Raw genomic sequence first — 12441 nt, 5'->3', positions numbered from 1 at the left:
GTTTTAAGAGCTTCCAGGATTGAAGAGGCCATCTATAAAAATATTTTTAAATGTAGGTCAAAAGAGCCTAACAAAACTCAAACTGCAGTAAACAAGAAATATTTTTTTTTGGTTAACTAATGGACCTTAAGTTTTCATGTATGCAAAGTCCAGATACATCTACTTCTCATTAATTGAAATAAGGACTTGAAATAGGCTCAGGACAAAAGTGGATCTCTAAAACCTGATATAAAACAGCACTAACTACAAGAGAAAAGATTAATACATGTGACTACATTCAAATTAATTGCTGTTGATTAAAGACACCATATAGAGAATGAAAATGGCAAGCCGTAGTGAGTGAAAATTTTGTAGAATAGATAACAAACAATACACAGAATATATATATTTTAAAAATCCTAAATCAATAAGAAAAAGAAACAATCCCATAGAAAAATGGTCCAAAAAACCACTTGAATGGGTATTTCAGAAATGGAAATCGAAATAGTCAATAAACATATGAAAAGGTGCTAAACTTTAATGTAATCAGGGAATATAATAAAACTGTCATGAGTTACAGCACACTAAGCAAACTGACAAGGATGTAAAAAGTCTGACAGTACAAAATGTTTATGAGGATGAAGAACAACAAGAAATCTCCAATACTGCTGATGAAACTGGTACAATTGCTTTGACATTATCTAGTAAAGCTGAAGATGCATTTATTCTATGCTTTGAGAATGCGCATCTTAAATATATACTCTAGCCCAGAGATTGGCAAAGTTTTTCTGAAAAGGACCAGACAGTAAATACTTCAGGCTTTGTGGGCCATAAGGTCTCAGTAGCAAGTACTCAAGTCTGCAAAATCTTGAGACTATGTGTAGGAGTGCAAGCAACCATAGACAATAGTGAATAAGTGCAGATGTGTTCAAACAAGTTTCATTTATGACAATAAGTAGAGGGCAAGATTTGAATGCTGTGCTGTAGTTTGCTGATGTTTCCTCAGAGAAGTATGTGCACATATACACCAGGATATATATATATATGATGATGTACACAGAAGCATTATTCGTAATACACCTGAACTATAAATGACCCAGTTGTCCATCAACAACATAATGGATAAATCAAATGTCACACACACATGCACGTGTGCACACATACACACACAATGGGATACTATACAGCAATGAAAATGAATGTACTATAGCTATACACAAAGTTAACATAAAGAATACTTACCCTATGATTCCATTATTATGAAGTTCAAAAAGAAGCATAATTAAAGTACTTTGTTTAGGGATCCATATTTAGGTGATAAAACTAGGGGGCAAATGGAAGGAAATTATGCAAAAGTCAGGACAGTGGTTACCTCTGGAGAAATGGAAGGGGATCATGATCAGAAAAGGACAGAGAGAGGAAGATGGGGGTTTCTAGGATGATGGCAATCTTCCGTTTTTTTGACATGTGTGGTAGGTACATGTGTGTTTCCATTATAGTTGTTAAACTTTATGTACCATGTACTTAAAAATAACAAACAACAAAAACAATGAAGACAATCAGAAGAAATTTAAAGAGGGAACCTCCCCCCCCCCTTTAGAGAAAACACATACACTATGCTCCCTTGCTAAGGAGCTCTGAAAAGCCCAAATATAAATGGCCAGGGAAACATATCTCTCATGAAAAGAAGCCAAGAATGGCAAGAAGATAATACATTTCTACTTTTAAGCGCCAAACTAAAAACAAAACAATCATAGTAAACTCACCTGGTATTCCTGGCTGGCCTGGATTTCCTGCCACACCTTGTATGCCTTTTTCACCTACAGGGCCTGGAGGGCCAAAACCCACAGGGCCCATAGGCCCCCTATTCCCTGGGAGACCTGGCAGGCCTGGATTCCCAGGGGGACCTCTTTCACCCTTAAAAGCAATTCCACCCTGAAAACGGAAAAAATTAACACAGAAACATATAGATATAAGTTGGTATATTGGTATTACCGAATATAACTAAAGAAATGATACAGCTATAAATATTTTTTCTTAAAAGCTACATTAGTGTATGTTATTATAGGACAGGATGTGTGATCATTCCATTTATTCATAAATTCCTTCAACAAATATTTTCTAGTTCCTATTATGTGTGAGGGACTGGTGATACAGCAAAGAACAAAAATAGACAAAAATCTCTGCCTTCATACAGCTTACACTCTAGCAGTAAGTTAAGAAGTTTGTAGCTAACACATGGCCATCTACTCACACTAACCTCTAAGCTTACTATAGATAGAACCAAATTATACTTCTGTTCTCAGGTCCAAATAAACCCAAAGATATGTAGTATAAGAGAAGGGGAACCTCACACTGACCCATAAGCACCTTAACTTCCTGCCCACCTATTCCCAACCAATATTATTCAAAAAGTAATAGGTTAAGAAGATAAAACAACTGAGAGAAAAAGGTGGTAAAGAAACCCAACATAGTCAATAACAATGTATCATTACTACTTGCAGTTACATTCTTTTAAGCACTAATTGGGCATTCATTATAGTACCAGGCTCATCCTAGGAAATATCCCTAAGTAACAATTTGACATCACAAAACCAAGATTATCAAACCAACTCACAGGTTCTCCTTTGGGGCCAGGAAGCCCTGGCAGTCCATCCCGTCCAGGGGTACCAGGTAAACCAGGAAGCCCAGGGGCTCCTGGGGAACCCAATTCTCCTTTGTCACCCTTCATTCCTGGAAAAGTGAGGATATCACCAGGTTCACCTTTAGATCCAGGAAAGCCTGGAGGACCTGGAGCTCCTGGTATGCCCTGAGGGAAGAAAAAGAAAGAAGGGAAAAAGAAGAAAAGAAAAAAAAATCAGTTTCTTTTTTTTCCAACATATTTTTCTCTCCAGTTTATCCTATCCACCCACCCAATGACATTTAGTGTACAGAGCTAAGAACAAAGTGAGGCATGTGAGTCAGGGAGAGTCAAGGAATCAAAAAGAACACAAATTAACAGAAGAACTAAATTTCTTTTATTATATATATCCACAAGAGAAAACCAAAGGGTAAATGGATTTCATCTAGGTTTTGTTTTTGGTTGTTGTGTTCTATAATATACTCAAAACTTACTGTTAATCCTTTGGGACCGGTTAGACCAGCATGTCCTTTTTCTCCCTTCTGTCCAGGGAAACCAAGAGATCCTAATACATGCACATACACACACACACACACACACACACACACACACACACACACACAATAATGTGAACTTTGACCCTGAGCCCCTGACAAAGCTCATATAAAAATCATCATGTCAGGAAGTCAAGTTTTCAAATAAGAACCCCATTCTCAATCACATATAACAAGTCACATTTTTATTTTCCTATTTTATGCTCTCAAAATGAGCAAATCATCCTTTCTTTTAGGTGCATCTATACAATATTGTATCCTTAAATGTTTCCAACTATAAAGCCTCTCAGAGCTCACAGCTACCAACTGCCAGGCACAAAGGTGCTAAGGTTCCTATAACCACCCTATTGCCAAGTGGAGAAAGATAAGGGCACAGTCTGAAAATCCTTCTTCGTTCTGACCTAAACAAATTGCCCAAATCCCTATGAGTCCTTTCTTTGGTTCACTACTTCATAAAATTTGGTTTATGAGAAATATTTGGTGCTCAAAGACTAGAGGAAATATTACTAAAGAAGTGGTTTTCAAAATGGGTCCCTCCATCAGCTGTATCAGCATTCCCTGGGTACTGGTTAGAAGGTTAGATATGCTAATTCTTGGGTCCCCACCACAGGTCTACTGAATCAGAAACTTTGAAGGTGGTACCACCAATATGGGTTTTTAACTAGTCCTCCAGGTAACTCTAATGTACTCCCAAGTTTGAAAACCACTAGACTGGAGGTACAAAGCTAAATTATTAACTTCCAGTGGCAGCTATAAGACCACCTAAAAATTTATTTCCAAGTGCTAAATGAATTGGTTTCTTTGGCAGACATACTAGAAAGAAAGGTAAGAGACACCCCTGACACAAACATAAAGTGTGATTTCAAGAGAATATAATATTGGGATATCCCAGAGGCAGTTGAGAGAGAGCTGTGGGTCTGATGGCTATCATATATAATTTTGATTGGAAACAGGGAAGGAGGAGTTATGTATAGAAAGAGAAATATGGGCAGTTGGTTGCCAAATGACAGTAGAAGCCCTGTCCCTTAAGGACATGTGATACATCCCCAAAGACTAGAAGCTCTGCCACTGGAAACTACACTCAGGGGCCAGACATTATGAGCTTTCCCCCCCAGCTTTTTGGAAGAAAGAAGTTTCACTCTGTATGAGTTATTTTCCTCACCATATGGAAAACAGGGAAGATATTTTTCTTGGAATAGTATTGCCAAAAGGCTTTAAGAGAAAATATTGCTGGCTTCAGGTATTAGAAACAAGAGCATAATTTATTTAGTAGCAGATAGAGGCATTTCATATTTAATTATCTATGAATATGAAAACTGGCATCATTATAAAACTGAGCTCACTAATATTTACCCAAAAAATATTTTTAAAAGGTTGCCCTGAGGCAGAATGTTTTACCTGGAGGACCTGGAAGACCTGGTAGACCAGGTTGACCTGGAGGCCCTGAAACACCAGTTCCAATACAATTGAAGCAGGTGTCACCTTTGTCACCTAGAGAAAAGCATATTGAGAAACAAATTTTACTCAAAAGGGTATGTCTATCTCCTTTAGGTAGCTTCTAAAGAAGTTAGCATCAAGGAACAACATTCCAACCCAACAGTGTAGTATAGAGAAGACTATATAAGAATCAACTCATTTGATAAATATTTGCCAAGTGTCTAATATTTGCCAAGTACTGGTTCCAAGTGTCTATGATATACTGGTAAACAAAACAGACAAAACAAAACAGGCAAAACAAACAAAACAGGCAAAAATCCATGCCTTCATGTGTTCACTCCTACCAGCGGAAAGCAATAATAAACAATGACGGTAACAAATTATTAACATATATATATATCAAATATAACATACATATGTATAATATAGATATAAATATATCAAAAGGTGTTATGTTTGTAGAAAAAATACACCTGGGTAAATGTGATTGAACATGCTAGGGATGGGTGGCAGGTTACAATTTTAATAATATGGTGAAATGAGATGATGATATATGATAAAACAACTTAAAGGATGTGACATGTGCCTAATGAATGTAGAGGTACTCTAGGAAGAAAGAATAGCCATGTTTGGCCTTTTCAAGAAACATCAAGGAGACCAGATTGCTGGAGTAGAGAGAGGCAGGGGAAGCGCGTCAGACAGTTCACAGGTTATAATGAGTGGTATATCATAACACATTACATAGGCCACCGTAAAGCCTGACTTTTACAATGAGTGAAATGAGTATCCAGTAAAAAAATGTAAACAGAAAGCAAGATATGACTTATGTTTTTTTTTTCCATTTTATTTATTTTTTCAGCGTAACAGTATTCATTGTTTTTGCACAACACCCAGTGCTCCATGCAAAACGTGCCCTCCCTATTACCCACCACCTGTTCCCCCAACCTCCCACCCCTGACCCTTCAAAACCCTCAGGTTGTTTTTCAGAGTCCATAGTCTCTTATGGTTCGCTTCCCCTTCCAAATTTTTTTTTTTAATAAACATATAATGTATTTTTATCCCCAGGGGTACAGGTCTGTGAATCGCCAGGTTTACACACTTCACAGCACTCACGATAGCACATACCCTCCCCAATGTCCATAGCCCCCTCCCCCTCTCCCAATCCCACCTCCCCCAGCAACCCCCAGTTTGTTTTGTGAGATTAAGAGTCATTTATGGTTTGTCTCCCTCCCAATCCCATCTTGTTTCATTTATTCTTCTCCTATCCCCCTAACCCCCCATGTTGCTTCTCCATGTCCTCATATCAGGGAGATCATATGATAGTTGTCTTTCTCCGATTGACTTATTTCACTAAGCATGATACGCTCTAGTTCCATCCACGTCATCGCAAATGGCAAGATTTCATTTCTTTTGATGGCTGCATAGTATTCCATTGTGTGTATATATACCACTTCTTCTTTAGCCATTCATCTGTTGATGGACATCTAGGTTCTTTCCATAGTCTGGCTATTGTAGACATTGCTGCTATAAACATTCGGGTACACGTGCCCCTTCGGATCACTACGTTTGTATCTTTAGGGTAAATACCCAGTAGTGCAATTGCTGGGTCATAAGGTAGTTCTATTTTCAACATTTTGAGGAACCTCCATGCTGTTTTCCAGAGTGGTTGCTCCAGCTTGCATTCCCATCAACAGTGTAGGAGGGTTCCCCTTTCTCCGCATCCTCGCCAGCATCTGTCATTTCCTGACTTGTTAATTTTAGCCATTCTGACTGGTGTGAGATGATATCTCATTGTGGTTTTGATTTGTATTTCCCTGATGCCGAGGGATGTGGAGCACTTTTTCATGTGTCTGTTGGCTATCTGGATGTCTTCGGAGAAAGACAACTATCATATGATCTCCTTGATATGAGGACATGGAGATGCAACAGGGGGGGTTAGGGGGATAGGAGAAGAATAAATGAAACAAGATGGGATTGGGAGGGAGACAAACCATAAATAACTCTTAATCTCACAAAACAAACTGGGGGTTGCTGGGGGGAGGTGGGGTTGGGAAAGAGGGAGGGGGTTATGGACATTGGGGAGGGTATGTGCTATCGTGAGTGCTGAAGTGTGTAAACCTGGCAATTCATAGACCTGTACCCCTGGGGATAAAAATACATTATATATTTATAAAAAAAAAAAAGAAAGGATGAACACCCAACTTTTGTAGCAACATGGACGGGACTGGAGGTGATTGTGCTGAGTGAAATAAGTCAAGCAGAGAGAGTCAAGTATCATATGGTTTCACTTATTTGTGGAGCATAACAAATGACATGGAGGACATTGGGAGATGGAGAGGAGAAGGAAGTTGGGGGAAATTGGAAGGGGAGGCGAACCATGAGAGACTATGGACTCCGAGAAACAACCTGGGGATTTTGAAGGGGCAGGGGTGGGAGGCTGGGGGAACCAGGTGGTGGGTAATAGGGAGGGCACGTGTTGCATGGAGCACTGGGTGTGGTGCAAAAACAATGAATACCGTCACGCTGAAAAAATAAATAAATAAATAAAAGTTAAGAAAAAAAACAATGAATACTGTTACGCTGAAAAAATAAAATAATTAATTTAAAAAAGGAAAGATATAAGTGGTAAAATTATGAGGGAAGAGGCAACAGAGATCAGGACTTAACTTGGTCAAATATCAAGTTCAAAATGTTAAGTAGACAGCTGGATATACTAATCTAGAGGAAAAAAGTTATCTCTGGACAAGAGATATAAAATTCAAAGTCACTGGCAAATAAGTGGTATTTAAATTCAGGAGAGTGACTGCATGAGTTCAAATACAGAAGATGAACAAGGACTAAAATATTTGGGGCATTCCAAAATTATACATTGGATAGATAAATTTAAAATACATGCCAAAATGCAAATTAAGCCAAGACATACTATAAAGCTACAATAATTTAGATAGTCCAGCATTGGTGGAAGGAGAAACAAATAGAACAATGAACAAAACAGAGAGGTCAGAAACAGACTGATACATATGGTATCGTAAGATTTACAACAAAAGTGCTAATGTGATTCATTGGAGAAATGATGGTCGTTTGTACAATACTGAGCCAATTCAATATTCATATAGAAAAAGTACTTTGATGCCTGCTTCAAACACAAACATTACTTGAAAAGATCAAAATATAAAAGTCAAAATGATAAAGCTTTTAGAAGAAAACACATAGAAATATCACCTTGGGATAATATCTTGGGATAAGCAAAGATTTCTAAAACAGAACATACACAACACTAACCATAAAAGAAGACATTAATGATTGGCTTTCTTCTAATTAATAACTTATGCTAAAAAAAACTATGAGTAAAAAACCAAGTCACAGAATGGAAGAAGATAGTTGTGATACATATATCTAACAACCCAATTAAAAATAGGAAAAAGGCACTTTACAAAGAGAATATACGAACTATAAGAAAAGAGGTTCAGCATCAATAAGTCATCAGGTAACTAGAAACTAAAACCACTTTGGAAAAATGGTTTGGTGTTATCTATGGAAACAACACCTGCAACTACCCCTATAACACAGCAATTCCATTCTTAGGTATATACACAACAGAAATGAATGCTTACGTCGTACAAAATACATGTGTAAGAATGTTCATAGTAGTTTTACTTATAATAGCCCTAGACCAAATATCTGTTAACATTACAATGAATATTCAGGTATATTCATACAAAGAACACCAAAGAGCAGTGAAAAATATTGCTAGAAACAAAAATATAGGTATCCTACAGACATAATATTGGACAAAAGAATCAGACACAAAAGAGCCCATACTGTACGAGTACATTTATACAAAGTTCAAGATTAGGCAAACTAATGTATGATAGAGGATAAGCTAGTGGTTACCTTTGGGAGTGCTGACTAAGGGGCACAAGAGTCTTCTAGAGTCCTGGAAAAGTTCTATATTTTTCATGGGAGATTATATAGATACATTGATATACATATAAAGAGATTGAGATAGACAACTATACAGAAAGGGAAGGGATATATAGAGAGACATATCTATCTCTGTCACTACCTCTATATCTAATATATATTAATAATCCAAGGAGTTATGAAGAAAATCAGGACAAGTGAGGAAAGTGTTTAGAAATGGAAAAAGAGCAAAAAAATATATTTGGATTATCAGGGTATAGGCTGCTGGTGACTTTGACAAAAGCAGCATCTATGGAGTGGTGGATTAGGAGAGTAAAAACTTGACTGGAGTAAAGAGTATCCAGAGATGGTAAGTAGAAAATTCTGGAGAAGTTTTGCTGCAGTGGTAGCAAGGGAATAGAGCAGGATCTGGCAGGGAAAGTGGGATAAGGTATTTTTTAGTTGGGTGCAAAAAGATATATTTGTATGCCTCCAGGTATGATCCGGTAAAAGGGAAAAACTGACAAGGTGGGAGAGGCAGGAATTTCTGGAATGAAATCCCTGGGAACACAAGAGGGAATGGAATCTACTGTACAAATAGAAGAACTGGCTTTAGATAAGAGCAGTGATAGTAATAGGCTGGAGTGCAGAATATATGTGCACAGTTGCAAGTAGGTAGGTAAATGTGATAGTGGTAATCTGTGAAAATTTCTTACTGCTTCAGTTGGTCAGTGGAGGTGGATCAGAATCTTAACATGAGAATGGAAGAGGAGGTGTTAAAATTTTGAAGAGGGAAGAGAAGGTGTAGGCTCAGAAGATGTGATAATTTGGAATTACCAAAACGAGGCTTTTGTTCCAAGTGAGTACATACAATCGAGAGAAGAGTGAAGGAGGCAAGGATTTATACATGGGATTGTTTACAATGATTGATCCTGACATTTATAGGTTATGAGGGAAGAAAAAATATCAAAAGTTTGAGGGAGAGTCAAAGTTGGTAGGTATCAGTGAGGCTGAAGTAATATTGGAGTCAGGTTATTATAGGTAGTGAGCAAGAAAGGATACAGTGGTCAGAAAATGGAATTCATGAAATCAAGATTATGTAAGTGTGCACTACTGGTGATGGGATGGCCTTGGGAGTAAGACCATAACAGTGAGTGACTGAGGTAGAGTGGAGGATATAGGGCATTTGGCTGAAGATCTGAAAGAATCAAGGAATGACGGAAGGAATGGGGGTCAAACCTTTCACTCCTTGTTCTCCTTGGAGTCCTCTATCACCTGGCAATCCCGGAGGGCCTGGAGGGCCTGCTTCACATATCTCATCACCTGAGACAAGATAAAGGATAGCAAACTAATTGTTGCAAAATATCTAGAAGACTAAACAAAAAGAAAGCAGACTAGAAAAAAAGATCTATTTTCAGTTACTTCTCTGCAGTAATACAACTACCAAAAGCGAACCTATAAGCAAAAGGAAGATGTAATATTGGCGATTATTTCAAGAGAAAATTTAAACATCAAAGAATCACCAAAAATCAAAAGTAGAAAAAGCAGTAGAATAGTGCAAACCTTCAGCTGGATTCACCTACAAATGAAAACAAAACAAAACCCACAGAATTTAGGAGAAAAGTATAGCTTACTAGGAGGGATGTGAGGGCCAGGAGGGCCAGGAGGCCCTGGAAGTCCAGGAGCCCCAGGCTGTCCATCAAGTCCAGGAGATCCAGGAACAGAAATTCCAGGTGGACCTTCCTCACCTTTCTGGCCCCTTTCTCCAGGAAAGCCGGGGGGGCCAGGAGGACCGGTAACGGCAGTCCCTAAGATTAAAAAAATAAAGTGATCAAAACGATCTTATTTTAGAGATACTACTTTATTCTCAATGAGACATAAATAATGATAAGATCTTCCTTTAATGTATAATGCCAGTTATGTTCTTATTTTTTTCTATAAGAATTGACGTCTGGAAAAGCATGAAAAGTTTTAAATAATGTAACTACCAGTTTGAGTGTAAGAAAGAATAATTTAAGGTAGCTTTACTACTTTGGGAAATGTACTAACAACCCTCTACTTGCTCTTCTTTGATGCTACGATCTTTTAATCTAAGAAATACAAGAAAATATTAGCAAGAGAAAAAGAAGCATCTCAAAGTTTTTATGCAAACGTGGCTCTATTTCTGGACATTCTGCTGCACTACCTATTCCTGTAACATGAACGCATCTTTTTATAATAATAAAAATATTCATTATAATTATAAATGATTTGAATAATGTTTTCAAAACTGCTAAGGAAAATATACACATCTTTGTTCTTTTTCAAACTATCTTTATAATGATATACTATAAGTAGGCTAATTGAATTTAAATTAAAAAAAGAAAATGCTTCGGGAAAAATTCAGAAATAAGGTATTAATAGGATTAAAAAAAGGAAATGCTTCTATTTTCATGAAAGAAGATGTTAGTTTAAAAAATGAATAAAAACCATCTTTACTAGACTTACAAATTTATCTTCTAAGTGCATTTTAAAATCAGTTTGTCAGTTTCATTTAAAAAAATACTGGAATTTTGAATAAGATTAATTTGAATTTAAAGATTAAATTTTGGGAAAATCATCTGTTTATAATATTGAGTTCTCATATCAAGAAATTAAGTCCCTTCATTATTTACTAATTTTATATTATTTAATGATATCTTAATAGAACTCTGAAAACAGGTCTTACACATCTTTGGTTTATTCATGGGCTAATTTTATTACTACTGTGAATTTTATTGCTATTACTATTGTTAACTGGATTTTTTTCTAATAAGTTTTATTTTTTTACTGCTGGTAAAGAGAAAGACAAATTATTTAAGTATGCAACTATCCTATCTGTTCATCTTGCAAACATTCTAAGTTCTGGTAATGTATCATTTGATTCTTTTAGGCTTTCTAGGTAGATTATAATAGGGTTTGTGAATAACTCAAATTTGGGGTTTTGTTCCATCCTTACACCTCTTTTATCTTCCAGATGTACTGTACTGGGGTGGTCTCTCCAGTGTAAGGACAAATGTTATAGACAATTCTGAGTATGTGTGTCTTATTTTTTACTTGAATGTGAATGTTCCTGATGTTTACCACAAAAAGTATGACATTTCCTATACAGTCCTATACTTCCTACATGAAGCAGCTTCATCAGGTTCCCTTTTAAACTTAATGGTTTTTTTCTTTTTTAAAAGATTTTATTTAATTATTTATTTATTTATTTATTTATTTGTCAGAAAAAGAGAGAGAGAAAGCACACAAGCAGGCAGAAAGGCAGGCAGAGGCGGAGAGAAAGGCAGGCTCTCCATCGAGCAAGGAGCCTGACGGGGAACTCGATCCCAGGACCCCGGGATCATGACCTGAGCCAAAGGCAGCGGCTCAACCCACTGAGCCACCCAGGCGTCGCTAAACCTAGTTTGATAACTTTTTTACCTTTCAAAAAGTGAATGATCATTGAAATTTACTCTTTTCTTAGCAAATATTGGCCCATTCTCTTTTAATCTGTCAATATAGTCAATTACAGTAATGTTGAACCATCCTTGAAATCTTAGGGTAAAATCTATTTGGTCATATCATCATATTATTTCATATTTTTCTGCATTTGCAAATATTTTATTTAGGATTGTTGTTTTTGTATTCATAAATGAGAGTGAATTATAATTATTTCTAGTGCTATCTCCTTGGTGGTTTGGTGTCAATGTTATAAAATTAAATGTCCTTTTTTAAAAAAAAAGTTCTGAAAAAGTTTGTAAAATATCAGAATTACTCACCCAACAACTTAATAGAATTCATCTATAAAACTATATAACCACCTATAAAATGTTTTTTTCCTAGAAATCCTTAACATTTCTAAATCTTCCATGGTAATTAATCTACTAAGGTTTTTTCACTTTATCAGGAAAATTTTAGTAATTTGTGTTTTTTGTTTCATGAGGAATG

The 12441-nt window shown here is 36.5% G+C and overlaps 1 protein-coding gene across 2 annotated transcripts in view; it reads right to left on the bottom strand.

The window, feature by feature from the left end:
• Positions 1-12441, bottom strand: part of COL4A5 (collagen type IV alpha 5 chain) — a 250423-nt gene that overhangs the window by 82076 nt on the left and 155906 nt on the right. For both annotated transcript variants that reach the window (XM_045995411.1, XM_045995412.1), the window contains exons 20-25: positions 10128-10301; positions 9733-9816; positions 4552-4644; positions 3094-3164; positions 2597-2788; positions 1746-1914 (exon numbers count right to left, since the gene is read on the bottom strand). In XM_045995411.1, the coding sequence (XP_045851367.1) occupies positions 1746-1914; positions 2597-2788; positions 3094-3164; positions 4552-4644; positions 9733-9816; positions 10128-10301 (783 nt within the window). The remainder of the gene's footprint in view (positions 1-1745; positions 1915-2596; positions 2789-3093; positions 3165-4551; positions 4645-9732; positions 9817-10127; positions 10302-12441) is intronic.

Source organism: Meles meles, chromosome X (assembly GCF_922984935.1).
Source record: "Meles meles chromosome X, mMelMel3.1 paternal haplotype, whole genome shotgun sequence".
In the NCBI taxonomy this organism is placed as follows: Eukaryota; Metazoa; Chordata; class Mammalia; order Carnivora; family Mustelidae; genus Meles; species Meles meles.
Note: the sequence above shows the minus strand (reverse complement) of the source record. Positions and strands in the feature narration are given on the sequence as shown.